Source organism: Pseudomicrostroma glucosiphilum (genome assembly GCF_003144135.1).
Source record: "Pseudomicrostroma glucosiphilum strain MCA 4718 unplaced genomic scaffold BCV69scaffold_11, whole genome shotgun sequence".
NCBI lineage: Eukaryota > Fungi > Basidiomycota > Exobasidiomycetes > Microstromatales > Microstromataceae > Microstroma > Microstroma glucosiphilum.
In genome coordinates this window covers 559,858-575,899 of record NW_020289923.1, presented here as the reverse complement: position 1 = coordinate 575,899, position 16,042 = coordinate 559,858, and the positions used below count along the sequence as shown (strand labels likewise).

The 16,042-nt window shown below is 57.1% G+C and overlaps 6 protein-coding genes across 6 annotated transcripts; 2 read left to right on the top strand and 4 right to left on the bottom strand.

Moving 5' to 3' along the window:
• Positions 1 to 103: 103 nt before the first annotated feature.
• Positions 104 to 5,436, top strand: BCV69DRAFT_290858 (hypothetical protein; the record flags this gene model as incomplete). Its single annotated transcript, XM_025493730.1, has 4 exons — positions 104 to 2,557; positions 2,597 to 3,208; positions 3,536 to 4,896; positions 4,954 to 5,436. Coding segments are annotated over 4 exons (4,910 nt in total), but the record flags the coding sequence as incomplete, so codon positions are not given.
• Positions 5,437 to 5,563: 127 nt separating this feature from the next.
• BCV69DRAFT_42801 (Aldo/keto reductase) lies at positions 5,564 to 7,204 on the bottom strand. The gene is made up of 3 exons (XM_025495271.1): positions 6,855 to 7,204; positions 6,733 to 6,763; positions 5,564 to 6,650 (listed from the first exon to the last, which is right to left on the bottom strand). The coding sequence occupies exons 1-3, from the start codon at positions 6,888 to 6,890 to the stop codon at positions 5,692 to 5,694; spliced, it is 1,026 nt and encodes a 341-aa protein (XP_025346722.1). The 5' UTR covers positions 6,891 to 7,204; the 3' UTR covers positions 5,564 to 5,691.
• Positions 7,205 to 7,446: 242 nt separating this feature from the next.
• BCV69DRAFT_300382 (hypothetical protein) lies at positions 7,447 to 10,326 on the bottom strand (the record flags this gene model as incomplete). Its single annotated transcript, XM_025494454.1, has 1 exon — positions 7,447 to 10,326. One exon carries the CDS (start codon positions 10,324 to 10,326, stop codon positions 7,447 to 7,449), a length of 2,880 nt encoding a protein of 959 aa, XP_025346721.1.
• Positions 10,327 to 10,835: 509 nt separating this feature from the next.
• On the bottom strand, positions 10,836 to 12,227 carry BCV69DRAFT_284189 (peroxisomal biogenesis factor 11). Its single transcript, XM_025492960.1, has 5 exons — positions 12,091 to 12,227; positions 11,801 to 11,960; positions 11,535 to 11,674; positions 11,102 to 11,411; positions 10,836 to 11,011 (listed from the first exon to the last, which is right to left on the bottom strand). Exons 1-5 carry the CDS (start codon positions 12,136 to 12,138, stop codon positions 10,920 to 10,922), a joined length of 750 nt encoding a protein of 249 aa, XP_025346720.1. The 5' UTR covers positions 12,139 to 12,227; the 3' UTR covers positions 10,836 to 10,919.
• A 526-nt stretch (positions 12,228 to 12,753) lies between these two features.
• Positions 12,754 to 13,470, top strand: BCV69DRAFT_300380 (hypothetical protein; the record flags this gene model as incomplete). Its single annotated transcript, XM_025494453.1, has 1 exon — positions 12,754 to 13,470. The coding sequence occupies one exon, from the start codon at positions 12,754 to 12,756 to the stop codon at positions 13,468 to 13,470; it is 717 nt and encodes a 238-aa protein (XP_025346719.1).
• Positions 13,471 to 13,523: 53 nt separating this feature from the next.
• Positions 13,524 to 15,953, bottom strand: BCV69DRAFT_284187 (hypothetical protein). The gene has a single exon (XM_025492959.1). The coding sequence runs from the start codon at positions 15,790 to 15,792 to the stop codon at positions 13,603 to 13,605; it is 2,190 nt and encodes a 729-aa protein (XP_025346718.1). The 5' UTR covers positions 15,793 to 15,953; the 3' UTR covers positions 13,524 to 13,602.
• Positions 15,954 to 16,042: the final 89 nt, after the last annotated feature.

The following is a 16,042-nucleotide window of genomic DNA, read 5'->3' as shown; positions in this document are numbered from 1 at the left end:
TACAGAGGTAAGTAGTATGGCAAGCCTCACGGGCTCAAAGCCTTGGACTCACGCTCTCCCTTTCAAACACCTCCGCCGGTCTTACTCCCTCATCAGTCTGCCTATATGACCCATTGGTACTCCAAACGCCACCTCACGGGAGGCAACCCAAAATCTCGCTCCACATTAGACCTGCCTGATTGGAGGATGAGGGAGCGACTACGGACAGTCACCGCCGCACTGGTCATGTGTCTCAACATCGGCGTCGACCCTCCTGATGTATCCAAGACGAACCCGTGCTCAAAGCTCATCTGCTGGATGGACCCATCTAGCTTGGAAGTGTCCAAAGCTCTGCCAGCTATCGGGAAGAATCTGCAAGCCCAGTTCGAGACACTGAGCATGAAGACGAGGTACAAGCAATACCTCGATCCCATTGTAGAGGAGACGAAGCGCTTCTGTACTGCTTTGCGTCGGACGGCGAAAGACGAGAGGGTGCTCTTCTACTACAATGGATATGGAGTACCCAAGCCCACCCCTGGCGGAGAGATTTGGGTCTTCAACAAGGCATACACGCAGTACATTCCCGTTACGCTGTACGACCTGCAAGCTTGGCTGGGCAACCCATGCATCTTCGTCTGGGATGCCAGTGCTGCGGGAAATGTAGTCGTCAACTTCAAAAAGCTCGCCGATCGGAGAGCGGAAGAGGAGGCAAAGGCGGGAGGAGGTGGAAGAGATAGGGACAAGGAGCAGAGCGAGACGCACTTCCCGCTACGGGAAAGCATACATCTGGCAGCTTGCGCTCCTGACGAGATCCTACCGATGAACCCAGAGCTGCCAGCCGACCTTTTCACCTGCTGCCTTACCTCGCCCATCGAGATCTCGTTGCGGTGGTTCGTATTGCAGAACCCTCTGCCATCGAAGCTCAATGTCGACATGGTCATGAACATCCCTGGCAGGCTGCAAGATCGCCGGACACCTCTAGGCGAGCTGAATTGGATCTTCACAGCTATCACGGATACCATTGCCTGGACAGTCCTTCCTCGGGCTATCTTCCGAAGGCTCTTCCGAGACGACTTGATGGTCGCCGCTCTCCTGCGCAATTTCCTGCTAGCAGAGAGGATCATGCGCTTCTACCACTGCACGCCGATGAGCCACCCGCAGTTACCGGCTACCCACAACCACCCCCTCTGGAGCAGTTGGGACCTTGCTGTCGATCAGTGCCTCGCGCAGCTACCGACACTTCTCGAGAAGGAGAAGGCTCAGAGGATAGCAGATGAAGGGGGACCACCCATGGATCTCAAGCTCGCGGCGTTCGAGTATCGTCACAGTACTTTCTTCAGTGAGCAGCTGAAGGCTTTCGAAGTCTGGCTTGGCCAAGGGGGTGTCAGCAGGCAAGGAAGGCGCAGAAGGGTTGACGCCTTCCGAGGGATACGCGATGATCTCGTAGACGCAGCAGGAGATGGGCTCAACGACGAAGACAGTACGCGTCATGTCCTGGATCCTCCCGATCAGCTGCCGATCGTCCTGCAAGTTCTTCTGAGTCAAGTGCATCGTCTGCGGGCTCTCATCCTTCTGAGCCAGTTCCTCGACCTGGGACCACGTGCCGTCAATCTTGCGCTCAGCATCGGAATCTTCCCTTATGTCCTCAAGCTACTGCAGTCCCCAGCTGTCGATCTCAAGCCTGTGTTGATCTACATTTGGGCTCGTATCCTGGCGGTGGATCGATCTTGTCAAAACGATCTGCTGAGGGACAATGGCTTCATCTACTTTGTTGGCGTCCTCAGTCCCTTCCAACAACCTCAGGCCGGAGGACAGGGTGGGCAGGGGGGCCAGACCTCACTGCCCATTCCGAACGTCAGCGAGCACAGAGCCATGTGCGCCTTCATCCTTTCGGTCTTCTGTCAAGACTTCCCAGCTGGCCAGCAGGCATGTCTGCAGCAGACAGATGCAATGGACTCCTGCCTGGAACACCTCGAAGATGATGATTTCCTCCTGAGACAATGGAGCGCACTGTGTTTGGCGCAGCTCTGGGATGGAAGCGATGAGGGCAAAGCGCTGGGGATCAAGAAGGATGCTCATGGCAAACTCTGCTATATGCTCGGCGATGTCAGTCCTGAAGTTAGAGCGGCCGTTTTGTATGCTCTGGGTACTCTACTTGGAGCAAGCGGCAGCAGCGTGGATCCTTTTGATCCTGTCTCTTCGATGGGCACCACTGCCGCCTCGAGCTCTAGCTCAAATAGACCCGGTGGCAGCGGTGGACCGAGGCAGAGGTGTCTGGGCACCGGCTCGGCTCTCCACCTTGAAGAGTCTGCGCAGCGCAGCCTCGAGCTCGGTATCGCCATTGCGATGCTCTCTGCACGTGGTGACTCTTCTCCAATGGTCCGCAAGGAAGTCGTCGTAGCCCTGAGCGCAGTTGTGAGGGAGTACAAGGGCTTCTTTGTCCTCGCCGCATATCTCTATTTCGATGCAGAAGAGCGCGAAGTGCGCAGAGGCAAGAAGCAGCCTACTGCAAACGGTCCCGACTCTGCAAAGGGTGGCTCAAGCATGCGAGGTCTCGATGTTGTGGAAGAGGGTGTTGGTGAGTCTCAACACTCTGGAAAGACCGATTCCATGCCAGGCGAGGAAGAGACAGGAGACGATCCTACGCTCTCAAGAGTGCTGAGCAAGCTCGCTCTCGAGGAGGGACTGACTGAGGAAGACATCGGCAATGTGCCAGCGTTCTCCACTCTGTTTGCCTCCCTGCTTGACCTAGCTGCCGACAGTCACGTCGAAGTAGCATCGATGGCAAAGACTGTCGTCGACTACATTCTGGCCCTTCTGCTCGAAAGCGACGTTGCTCGCTCAGGCGAAAGTGCAGTCAACAGATTCGCTGGTTTGTCATTGGGCGCGCACGATGCCTCCTTGAACCGCATCGTCTTGCCCACTGTCGTGAGCAACGGCGACAACGATGGCTACTTTGCATTTGCACCTCCTTCCCCTACTGCCTACGGCATGCCCTCGGCGTCTGAGGGGTTGGTCAGCCCTCACGGCACCACCTTCGGCGATGTCGATGCGTCCGGCTCCTCAGGAAGCAATGGTGCAAGTAACCGTCAATTGCCATATCAACCTAAGAGAGCGCCATCATTTGCACAGACGGTCAAGACCATTGCTACCCTTGGATATTCTCGCCCCTCTAGCCCCATTCCTTCGCCTGACCCCGGCTCGCCCGCCGAGGGTGGTCCTACAGCCGGTCAGCGTCCATACAGCCCAGCTGCGACGCCCCGCATTCCAGCGCCTCGCTTCAATGTGAGAGGCTATGTCTCTCCCTTCACACACAAAGCAGGCGAGGCGTCCCTGCATGCTCTACGAGAAGGAGCATCAACACCCACTTCCCCGACTGGTGGAAGCAGCGCTAACAGTGCCGCTGCGCTGCTAGCACGTCGTTCGGCCTCGGCAGAGAGTCTAGCTCATATCGCTCGACGACAGACTCAGCAAGTTCCTGGACGTTCGCCGTCCGCGGCAAACAGTGGGCGCAACACGCCCACTGGGGGCAGCAAGGCAGGCACTGGACCTGCAGGCAATGGGACTCCAGAGAGGGAGGACAGTCGTCGAGGTTCCGTCTTCGATGTGCGGGTAGCGGATGCCCTCGCAGCGCTGATCTCAGTCGACCTCCAGCGCTTCCGGAATCGAGCTTCTCTAGCCGCGGATCCATCCTTAGGCAGCTCCTCCGCTGGCAGCACTCCAATGACAAGCCCGAACAATGGTCGGTCTGCGATGAAGGTCCTCCTCACTGATCCTGGTCTGGGCAATGACGACATTCGAGACACATTGCCCCTCAAGAGCCGGCTGTTCAGCTGGTGCAGCGAGTACTATCGCGAGCCCCAGATGAAGCCTGCAGAGGCCGAGGAGCCGGGTAGTGTCAAATACAATGTCCAGACGTGGAAGAGGCAACGCAATGAGCGCATCTTGAGCGACTCACAGGCGCAAGCTGAGCCTGCTTCGAAGAATGCGTGGTCCAAGCCGGTCTCGACGATGAGGAATGGAGCGCCGCCTTATCAGATGGTGATGCATCAATTCGAGAATCACCTCGTGACTGCAAGCGAGCGGGATGTCGTGTCTGTCTGGGACTGGGAAAAAGCTCGACTGTTGAGTAGGTTCCACAATGGCAACCCGTTGGGCACCAACATCACATCGACACTCTTCATCAATGAAGAGGCCGATGGGTTGCTCCTCGTGGGATCTGCAGAGGGTGACGTGCGCATCTATCGAGACTACGATCGTCCTACTTGGATCCCTGACACTCGCGGACCAGAGTTGATCAGCTCCTTCCGTGCTCTGCCTGATCTGGTGCGGAGTCACTTCCCCAGTGGTCTTGTAGCAGACTGGCAGCAAGTCACTGGCCACCTCTTGGCCGGTGGTGACAGTCGTGTCATTCGAGTTTGGGACGCTCATCGCGAGCTGTGCGTCTGCGATATCCCTACTCGGGTGTCGAGTTGCGTCACTTCCATCTCTTCCGAGGCGGACATTGGACACATCTTTGTCGCTGGTTTTGGTGATGGAACAGTGGGAGTCTACGATCGTCGTAATCCACCCGAGGCCAGTCTTGTCCGGCTCTGGACCGAGCATCGCACTTGGGTCCACAAGGTTCACCTGCAAAAGCATAGCAACCGCGAGCTTGTCTCAGCGAGCGATGACTCAGAAGTCCGCCTGTGGGATATCAGAGGACGCTCCTCTATCTCAAAGGCGAATCTAGGAGGTCAACTCAGAGGCAAGCTCTCCTCATTCGCAGTCCACGAGCGGGCCCAGGTCTTTGCTGCTGCCTCTACACCACGACAGACGAGGAACGGCCCTTCAACATGGAACGGCTCTACACCTCAGACGATTCACCACGCCTCTTTCACCGAGCCCTCCAAGCCTCTAGGCGGCAGTGCTCCCATCGTGCGCCACTTTTCAGCCAACAGTCCCGCCGCAGCTGCTCTGAACCACTCTTCGCAGCAGCATCACCAGGGTTCCCACTCCCACTCCCATGCCCATGCTCATGCACATCAGCAACATCATCATGCCCACTCGCAGCTGGCGCAGGGTGGAGCAAGAGGCCAGCAGAGCGCTCTACTCCCACCGGCTATGCTCGACCAACCCCTCTCCTGCTTCACACCTGCAATGGCGTCCATTGCCTTCCACCCTCACTGGCCGCTTATGGCTTATTCAGGGCCGGACCTCGCAGGCACAATCGAGGTCAAGAAGTTCGGGGGTGTAGGCACTGCTGGTGCGGGTGCAGGTGCGGGGGATAGTGAAGCTAGAGGAAATGGACATGGCAGTGGCAGTGCTGGCAGGTCTGACACGGCGAGTTGGGGAGATGGATATACCGTCGTCGAAGGAATGACGGCCTTGCCTTCTTACGAATCGAGGAGTAGCACGTTCAGAGAGGGAGGCGAAAGGGAGGGTTCAGGGAAGCGGAGGAGCTTCTTGGGCATCTGAAGCAGTGGCGGTAAGGAGAAAGCGACATTCTCTCACAAAGGCACTTGCAGGTAAGCAGACAAGGCAACTGCTTGGAGGAAAAAGTGGACGATTCAGAGGTTCTACGTCTCATCATTGTTACCTGTCTCGGCGTTTCGTAGTAACTTTAGCAATGCACAGTGAAAGCAACGATCTCATCTGCAATTTCTTTTGCGAACTTGCATCGTTCATTTCCCGTTTTGGTATTCAATATATTGTGGATTCTCATCCTGCCGATCAGAAGTGGTAAGGAGGAGCGTTGGGCTCTACAATCTTCCACGCCTCATCCACTGCCTGTACTACTTCCTGTGGCAAAGGTCCCTTCTCAAAGTCTACCAAATTAGCCTCGATGTGTTTGAGAGAGGAAGCACCAATGATGATGGCGTCTCCATGCTCCTTGGTAGAGAGGGCCGAGTGGTGCTGCATCCACCTCAGTGCAACTTCTGCCATTGTCAATCCCGCCTTTTCAGAAGCGGCCCTGACGACCTTGAGAGCCTTGAAGTACTCGTCTCGATAGTAGCGCTTTCTGTAGGATGCTCCTTGCCATTTCGTCGCATCGAATCTACTTCCACTCTCCACTTTATCGTCAGGTGCGGTAATAGCACCAGTAAAGAATCCACCACCGAGGGGATTATAGCAATAGTAGCTCAATCCATGCTTGCGCAGTACGGGAATCAATTCCTTTTCTGCACTACGAGCAATGGAATTGTACAAACCTTGGTAGACGGATGGCTTGACATAACCTTTTTGGTCACAGATGGAGATGATCTCCTCTACTTCTTCAGCCTTGTAATTTGATATTCCAAAGCGGGAGAAGTGACCAGCTTTGTGCAGATCATTAATGGCAGCGAGCGTTTCTTCGAACTTGACTTCACGATCGGGGGCATGAAGGTAGTAGAGATCTACCTTGTCTGTGCCAAGAGCCTTGGAAGAGTCACTGTGAGCCCTCTGCACACCATCAGTAGTGTGATCATAGGGTGTCCAATCTCCAGGTCGACCAGGCATGCGAGCAGAAGGGAAGACCTTGGTAGCCACCTTGAATCCTTGAGCTTCAACGCCCATATCGCGAAGGTACTCTTCACTGCTACCGGAACCGTACATGCGAGCTGTGTCGAGCTCGATGTGTCCATGTTGCTTGAAGACATCCAGGATGGCTTGGCAGTCCTTGAGGGAGTGGACTCGAGATTGCTCCACGCCTGGTAGAGGAGAGGAGAGGAGAAGACAAAAGGAGTCAGTATCAGGTACACCCGATTGGACAGGTGTACATAGTCGACTCACCCTCACGACCAAAGGTCATCGTGCCGAACACCTGGCATTGCACAGGAAAGAATGCACTACTAGTCAGCGACGTCCTTCCTCCTTCTTGTCCCTCTCACCACCTCGCTAGCTCCAGCACTCACGATCTTAACATTTGTCTTCTCCTGTGGGATCGACATTTTGCTTGAACTTACTCTCAACGTAGCTTGGGGAGATACTAAGCGTCAATTGTAGCAAGAGGAAGGAAGGGAAGGAAAGAGCTGAGTCGTCAATCTACCAGGGGCATCACGGCAACGCACACACGGACGCTCAGCATGGAGTCTGCAGCATCAGCTTACTCTCCCGGCAGTCGGCCTCGCATCCTGCGGGAAGCGAGGTGGAGGTCATCTTGCCTCTTCGGCCGGCCGATCGTTTGCCGCGTCTAGTCTACGCACGCTTGCTTCGGATCTAAAGTCCGAGAGGAGACAGGCTCGGATTGAGGGGAGGAAGATGCACAGAAGACAGACGGAAGAGAGGAGAGGGGAGTAAATGATGCTAATGCTGATGATGAGGGATCGGATTGATAGGCGATATGAGTAGAGATGGGAATGTGCAAGGAGCCATGAGCGAATGAGACAGGCGTACCTCAACGAGTGACAGAGCGTCCTAAGTGCTACGCAGGGGAAAGACAAACAGAGCACTCGCAAGCAGATCTCAGGCTTCTACCTCAATTCCGCCCGGCAAGATCACTCTTTCTCACTTGTCAAGCTCAGCTTTGACCCTTCTCCTAACCTCACCCAATCCCACCTCTCCACTCTCACCCATCTTCACCCACTCTCTCCCACCCACGGTCCTCACGTCCAAAAAACCCGGGCAGACCTGCGCAAGAAGGTCGATACAGCCCCTTGCCTCGGCGGTGCTCAGTGTGACTCGACTGCTCTTGGACAGCGAGGTGAGAACCGTCGAAAGAGGGAGGATGGGAGAGCGTCGCAGAGGGCCATTTCCATTACCAGGGGATAGGGGCGAGGCCGTCTCGCTCGAGGTGACAAAGAGCATGTGCAGACTGGTCGCTACGTCGTTGAGCCTGCTGAGAGTAGCTCGACGCTTGAAGGAGGCCATCAGGTCGCCTGTTGAGGGAGCTGCTCCTGCTCCAGAAGAGGAGGCAGGCGACTTGCCACTAGAGGGGAAGGTCGGGCCGGCTCGAGCTTGCAAAGAGGAGCGCTTCGACTCTTCTTTTGCTTTGATGCGGTCCATGAGCGATTGAGCACGTGAGGGCGTGGCCGTTACCGATGAGCTCGATGCAGTGGGAGGGGTAGCAGCTTCCCTCGGAATGGGCACAGGCTCTTTGGCAGTCTCTCGACTTCGGCTTCCTCCGATCAGGTGGGGAACATCAGCGACGTCCTTGAGATTGGGCAGGATAGCGCAGGGCACTGCCTTGGCCTCCTTCAGACTGAAGCGGGGATGCCACTCGCTGAGCACCTCTCCTTCGGCCGGCAAATTCCAGTCTTGCACCGCGCCCTCCCCCGCCGTCTCGACCAGTGGAACAGCCCCGTCGCCTCCCAGAGTAGCCTCGTCAAACTTGACGAAACGACTTCGTCTGCCTTCGGGCCGTGTCGCAGAAGGCGTCAGGAGGCCACCTGCGCCAACCTCTGCCCTGCGGGTAGATGGCTCGGGCGTGGAAGGCCTGTCGTCCAGATCTGCATGGCTGCTTGTCATCGCTCCATTTTGAAGCCACTCCTCCATGTCGCTTGCACAAAGCGCTCGCAGCCTGCGGCCCACCTCGCTCTTGCGCTCTTCGATGCCATTGTTCCAAAGCGCCACAAGCGACATACCCTCCCGCCCAACATTGGGCGAGCCATCTCCACTTGCCTCCCTCCTTCGCTTGCTGCCTGATGGAGTAGATGGAGGAGTGTCTAGTCCAAATGCCACACCACCACTTCTGGCCGAGGAGGGAGGAGTGCTTGGAACTTGTACGCTCGCTCCCCCATTTTCACTGCTACCGCCGAATGACACCTGAAGAGGTGGAGTCACCTCCCGCCTGGCGCGCTTAATCGTCAGCTCAATGCCGAGGCTCCAATCCCACTTGCGTCGCCCATTGGCGTCAAGGGAACGTTGTCGGGCTAGGATGAAGCCAAGCCCAGAAAGGGCTTCTTGCTCCTTGCCAGCGGGCGCCACAGGAGCAGTCGATGCTCCCCGAGGAGCATCTTGCGAGGGCAGACGTCCATTGGACCAGAGATACATCAGTCGTGCTAGCTCTACGGGGCCCAAGCGTCTACCTGCTGTGCGCTCAACGAGAGGTCGCAGCGCTGTGTAGGTGATCAAGTTGGGCAAGCGCACAACGCTTTGACCCATTGAGTCTGTGAAAGTAGAGTCGATGCTAGAAGATGCGAGACCGGTAGTGGCTAGATGGACAACCAGAGCATGTTCGATGCCGATGTGTAGGAGGTAGAGTGAGTTGTAATGCGGAGGCAGTGGTAGAGCAACAGAGATCTTGTACCCTGTCTCCGGGATCCCAGCAGGCAGAGCCGACTGGGCTCCTGCAAAGACTGATGAGGAAGAAGTCGCTGGGCTCGAGTCGAGGAATGGATTGTCCTCATCTGAGCTCGTCGCTGGCCGCGGCTCTCCCACGCTTGTCGGCTTGATCAGCGAGGAGAAGATACCAGCAGACCGTGTTGGTTTGATGCGTGGAGTCGACGAGAAAGGGTCGTCAAACTTTGCGGCCTTGGTAGGCGTAGCGAAGGAAGCGGGCGATACGCCTTGTGGAGGCTGCTCTCGCACCTTGCGAGGGGTGATGAGCAGCTCATCATCGGAGGAAGAAGCTGAGCCAGTGGACAAGAGCTGTCCGTCGTCGTACCTCGGTCGCTTGCTGCTTCTGGAGTGGCTGAAGCTCTCATCGCCCGAGTCAGTCATGCCCATAAGAGACAATCCTGCCTCCTGACTTGCTCCGAAGGCCTTGTATGAAGGCCGCCTCTTGTCATGCGGCAAAGGACTCTCGTCGTTCTGCACTCTCATTCTCTCCAGGGCAGACTCGTCCGCATGCCTCTTCTTGGGAGCCGAAGGAGGCTGGCGAGGCAGTGCTGAAGCTTCACGCATGGGCGTACGCTCAAGCGAGGGCGAGCCTTCACGCAGATGGAAGGGCGTCCGCGTAGGCATCTGCAGCTGCGATGGTGAAGCAGAGGATGCCTTCTTCTTGGGGGAGGAAATCATGAGGTAGAACTTTCCCTTGTCGGGATCTTCCCGTACAGAGACTGGAGACTTGTGCGTCGCTTGCAGCAGCTCTGGCGGCGGCGAGGCAGATGAAAGACGACTGCTGGATGGCGTACCCAGTAAGGCTGGAGCGGGTGAGGATCTTGAAGGTGAAGGAGTCAAGACCTCCCGGACGGGAGTGCTGCGAGCGCTAATCTGCTGTGTTGCGACGGTCTGCTGAGGGCCAGCCTTCACCTCCTCAACCGATGTATCCACCCCCTTCCCGGTGACATTGGTGGTGAGGGGGCTTGCTCTAGCGGCCTTGCCCACATCGGCCAGTGCCCTTCCCTTGCCCTTGACATCTTTGTTTGGTGTGCCTACAGTCTTCTTTGTAGGCTGAAAGTGACCCAAGAGAGACCCGCCCGCTTGTGATCGTCGACTGACAGGCATACTGATGATTGGAGGTGGGTAGTGGAGGAGGGTACGCCGAGGTTGAGAATGTTGCGTGAGGATCTACCTCTGCCAGTCTTGGATCGATCAACGATGCCGGATAGCGCAATGGACAAGGGGATGCTATACACGTCTATATACGGAGCAGTGGTGTGGTTGTAGGTCAAGGATGTTGAGGGAGGTGACTCCTCTCGAAGAAAGGGGTGGCGAGGAGGGGGTAAGGGAAGTAAGCGGGGGAGGAACAAAGCGCACGACGGATGTGGAAGGACACGCAAGCGGGCGCCCGGCGTAAATTGGCGCGTTGCAGCTCAGCTCAGCCGCCGCCAGGAGCAACGGCAAAGGCGGAAGCTCACGTAGGGCGCACGCACGCACGCAACACCGATAGGGAAGGCCTTGGCAGCAACACACCGAGGGTCGCAACGTGAAGGAGATGCATTCCAAATGGAACGAGGAAGACGAAGTACCAGTGAGACTAGCACGGTGAAGAGTCGAGAACACAACTCCACAACAATCGGGTGTCTCAAACTCCCACGGTGGGCTAGACAGCATTGCGCTTCTGGCCCCAAAGCGCAAGCGATTCGTGCGCTTCGTCTTTACTTCTTCGCAGCCGCCGCACCACCGTTGACTGCCTGCCATTGGGTCATAGCACCCATGATGGAAGATCCGAGACCAAGCAGACCAATCACTGCGGGATTAAATATGGGCATGTCGTCAGTATCGGGCGATAATCCTCGAAGATCGCCCATCTCTTGGACCTCTCCTTATGTCTACTCACTTCCGTCGTCGACGTTGAGAATCTCGGCTCCCGTGGCAGGGTTGGCGACGTCCAGAGCATCCTGGATCATCTGCCACTGTACACTGCTTGCCTCCTTCTTGATCTGCTGCAGCTCCACCTTCCTCTCTGCTTCCTTCTCAGAAGTGGCTCGTGGGCGAAGAGCGGCGGCACGTCGTTGGCGCAGGGCATTGGTCTTGTAGGTGCCAGATACGAGGGAGAAGAGGAGGCCGGCGAGCCAGAAGCGAGAGGCGTTCTTGGAGATCTTCTTGTACGTGTCTGGGGCGAATTGGTACGCCTTGGAACCATGCACCTGATAGCGTGGAGGAAGGATACGCGACGGATGTGGTCATTCATTCAGTCAGCTCTACAGCTTCTGGATGCCTGCTTTTCGCCACACTCCCTCCATCCTCTCGCCAAATGCAGCCTTACTCACCCACTGCAAGGTGTCCAGCATGAGGTACCCGGCATAGCTCACCTGCCTACCCAGGGCAGTGTAGCTGACAAAGGGGTCCTGAATAGAGACGGCCTTGAGAGCAGCCTGCATATGCTCCAGGAACTTGCCCGTTCGCATCACTGTCGCCCAGGTAAGAGCAATGGGAGTGAGCGCACAAGCGCAAGGTCAGCCATTCATGTCTCTTCTATAGTATGCAGATCCTTCGGCCTTCTACAGCAGTCCGCCCGATGAGAAGTATCACTCACGCTTCCTGCTCAGAGCCAAAGAGCTCTTCAGGTTGGTCAAACGAGCAACCGTCTCCTTTGTGGCTCCCTTTCTGTACTCGTACCATGCCAGGAATCGGGCAAGGTACTGCACAGTTCGGTAGGTCTTGTCTCGTCCTACCGTCGTGGACCAGAAGCGGAGCTGGTTGGCAGAAGGAGGGGGGGGGCATCGAGGAGAGTAGGAGAAGGGAGCAGGACAGTCAAGGTAAGAGGAGAGTGGGCGTCAGTGAGCGTGCTGCACGTGGTGAGCTCGAGAGGGGTGGAAGGCTCACCGTCTGGCTCAGATAAGGATGCAGGATGATTTGCTGAAGGGCAGACATGGTGGGTTGATGAAGGTGGATGAATCGCTAGGATGTCCCTTTCGTGTGCTATGGCACTTGTGAGTAGCTCCTCTTTGGGAAGAAGTCCTTTCTCGTAGCTTGAAGGGCAGGTCAAGAGTTGGTACGATTGCCGGAAGGTGTGTGTGTGCGTGCGTGTTGCAATGCAATGCAAGCCGCCCCCCGCGCCCGCCTGTCCCGCTTTGGCTGCCCAGGCGGCGGCGGCGCGACCGGATCTCGGCTGGACGCTGAGCCTGAAAGCCGGGCAGCAGCGGCCTTCCGGTAGACAAGGAGACTACGGTGGGTGTTCGAACGGACAAGGGCTGAGGCTGCCGCAGGAGGTCCATGGCATATGCTTGCAGAGCGAAGCTCACTGCAGACGCCGAATGCCCAAAGGTCTGACTACTGGGACTTCACTCGCCACAAACGCCTTGCGGAGCAGCCGCGTCTCCCGGTCAGATTATCTCCATGGAGGTGCAGATGCGCTTCACTTGATACCTCTGCTTCCGTTCCGCAACCATCAAGTCAGTCTTACCAAAAGTACGAGAAAGAGCAGGACAATTGCATTGCGCAGGGCAGCGGCGGTCAGAGCTCGACTGAAAAGGCTCACGGCTAGCGATGAGTGGTGGTGAAGGTAGCTCTGCCGCCAATGGTCCATCTTCCAGCACCAACACAAGCACTAGCACAGGCGGGTACACCCTCCCCGTCGGCCCTCTCATATCGCGCAACCTCTCCTACGTGCTCAAACTCCCGCACCTCCCAGCCTTACCGCAAATTCACTCCCTCTTAATCGCTTCCGAGCCTAACATTGCCACTCCTCCCGATGCTAGTCAAGGGCAGACTTCAAACCAGCTTCAATTGCAAGAACGGATCAAAGCCCTGACCAACACTCAGCAAAAGCGGGAAGCGCTCATCGAGCTCAAGCAAGCTCTTGCTCTCTCCGTCTCTTCGGCAAAAGATGAGCTTCCCTCTTCCATCTCCCAACAAGGAGAAGAGGATGAGGAGGCGAGCTGGACCTCCTTGCAAGAGGGGCTCGAGCATCGTCTCCTCCTCGCAGCGTGCTACGCCCTCTCCACCCCTCCACACCTGCACGAAGCGAAGCATGAGCTAGAGGTAGCACGTGCCTCGTTGCGTGCGTGGATCTCACCCCCGACTCTCGCCGGTGCTGGAGGCGTAGGCATGAAAGAGCGTCGCTCAGCTCGCATGCAGCGCAGCGCTGCCTGGTCGGGTGATCTGCTCTTGGCATTGGCGAATGTGGTGGAGATGCAGGGGGGGAGTCGGGAGGAGGTGAAGCGGTTAATGGGGTGGAGGGAGAAGGCACTGGGCGCAAAGTAGGAAATGACAGGGGGAACAAGGGTAAAGTGATGGCCAAGCTACGTGTGCGATGGCTAACTGGCAGATTGAGATCATGGTATATAGTAATGTCTGCAATCCTTCATCTAGAGGGTACAAAATACAAAAATTCATCTAGCGCTTTCTCCCACTTGTGCCAGCTTTGGGCGTATCATCCTCCCATCCTCTCTTCCCCAGCATCCCTCCCAGCGTCTCAACCGGTTTCCTCTGCCTCTCCTTCTCCTTGTCCTTCGATCCGCCACTTCGCTGCAGGTTTGGCGCCCGTGTGGTGGCTCGACTGGGAGTGAGGAAACCTCCAAGACCACTGCCAAGGCCACCTCGGGTACTGCGATCGAGCAGTGTCCTGGCGGCCGGAGAGAGAGCCTCGGATCGCCTGCTGGGAGTCGCAGCGCCTGATGAGCGTCCAAGTCGAGCGCCTAGGCTACCGCCCAACCCCATTCGCAGTGAGCCAGATGTCGAGCCCTTGGCGGTCGTGCGATTGCGCGACGAAGCAGATCTTGTGGCGAGCGAAGAGGCCAGCTCGTCCCTTTTGGGTGTTGGAGGTACAAAGAAAGAGCGGGGCCCATCCTCCGCTCTACCTCCCCCTCCTCCACCGCCCTGAATGGCGAGCAATCTCTGCCTCCTCTTCTGCTCAAGACTCTCCGCAAGTTCTTCTTCCATCGCTGCTCGGTTCGGAGTCAGATCCTCGGCAGGCGAGACGAAGCCGAAGCCATTGACAGTGGGACCTGCGTACCTCAAATCTACCCCACTCTCGTCATCGAAGTTGTCTCCATAGCGCGAGCCACCAGCCATGGCGCTCTCGACTCGACTGGATCGAGGGCTGGCAGAGGTGATGACGCTCGAGCTGTCCTTGCCTGCAAGGAGGTCAGGATACCTCGCCTCTGGGAAGACGCCCTGTGAGGGCAGAGCAGTATTGTGGAAGACCGTCTTGCTCTTAAGCTTCTCCCGCGCGTAGAAAAGACGCTCTGCGCTCGTGGCACCTTCTTTGACGTGTTCCGGAAGAGAAGAGGTTACTCGATCGGTCGTGCCGATCTCTGCGTCGGGACCGAAGAAGAGGGCATTGCGAGCTGCATACTTGGTGCCTGTGTAGGTAGTGGCTGTAGTCGGCACGACTTTGGCTCGGCGAAGAATGGCATTGGGGTCGAAGCTGGGGTCCTCCATTTCGCAATCGTCGGAGACTTTGTTGGCAGAGGATGTCGAGACGAGCGCGATCTCAGAGCGAGGGTCGAGAGAGTGTTTCAAGGGAGACAGAGCGGGTGGCGATGTTGAGCGATGTCTTGAGGGCAGGAGTACTAATTGTGATGAAGTGCTCGCAGACGTGCCTTCTTCGCTCGAGGCACGAAGGGCGCGGTGTGCCTTGGCGGGGTCGTAGGTAAGGAACTGCTGTTCCGCTTTGCTCTTGCCACCGCTCCCCTCTCCCAGAACCATTTCAGTTCGCTCCAGATCGGCGACTCGCTTGCTCAACTCGATCCCCAACCTACCCCCCTCGATCAGCTTTCTCCTCTTTGTCTCTGGCAGAGCAAGCACACTCCGCGCATACCCTTCATCGGCCCTCTTTGTCGCCTCATCCATAATGAGTTTCCTCCTTGCATTGTGATTGCGCTCCTGCCGGAACGCCCAAGCATACTTTTCCTTGCGCCGATCGTTGGTGGACTGGACGAGGGCAAGGAAGGAAGCGTTATCCTCCGACGTAAAGCTGTGCTGAAACGAAGAGATCGAGTGGCCAGAGAGCTCAGGAGGAGGAGGGAGTTCTTCCTCATCGGAGGCGTAAGTAGGACGAGGGTCTTGCGCAAGCGCAGAGCCGATCCTTGTGGCGTGAGCCTTGCCATAACCCTCCGAATTGCTTGGCGTTGCCCATCCTGCCTCTGAACGAGGTGTTCTGGCGCCCGAGGAGAGTGGCGTGGGGTCCCACCTGCCATGCAGTGGCCGCACAGGGGTATCAGATGGCGTGGCAAAGCGTGAAGGAGTTCGTCTCGCGTTGCTCCCAGCGCCTTTTCTAGCCCGTCTCCTCTTCTGTTTGCCATCCACCTCCTCCCGGTCCATTCGATCGAGGTCCCTCTCTGCTTCCTTGACCCGCAATTCTGCGCCATCCACGCCACTGTCCAAGTCCTCGAGAGCAGAGAGGTACTCGTTCTCGGCAGTGAGGCGAGGCAGGTTGGGGAAGAAGTCTCTCTGAATGAGTGACGATAGCGAGGAGATGTAGTCTGCCTCGGAAAGGAGTCGCTGCCCACGGAGCGAGGCGGGTGGCTGAGGCGAGGGCGATGGGGTCAACGCCAAGGCTGAAGAGGACGAGGGCGGTGCCATGTTGGGCTACCTGATCTACCGAATTGACTGAACAGCGTCCATGAGCAGCGACCTTTGCTATGCCAAGGCTGTGCTATCCGACGACTTGTACGATGGATGAATGATGGTGTGGTTGCTCTATGCTGGTGTTGCTCTCCTTCTTTCACCACGGCAAAGGAGCAACTCGCTGCCGACGGAAGGGCGGAGATGGACGAGCAGGGCTTTGGGCGTCATTGTGCCTGAGTCGCTGCGCGGGGAAGGGCACGGCAGC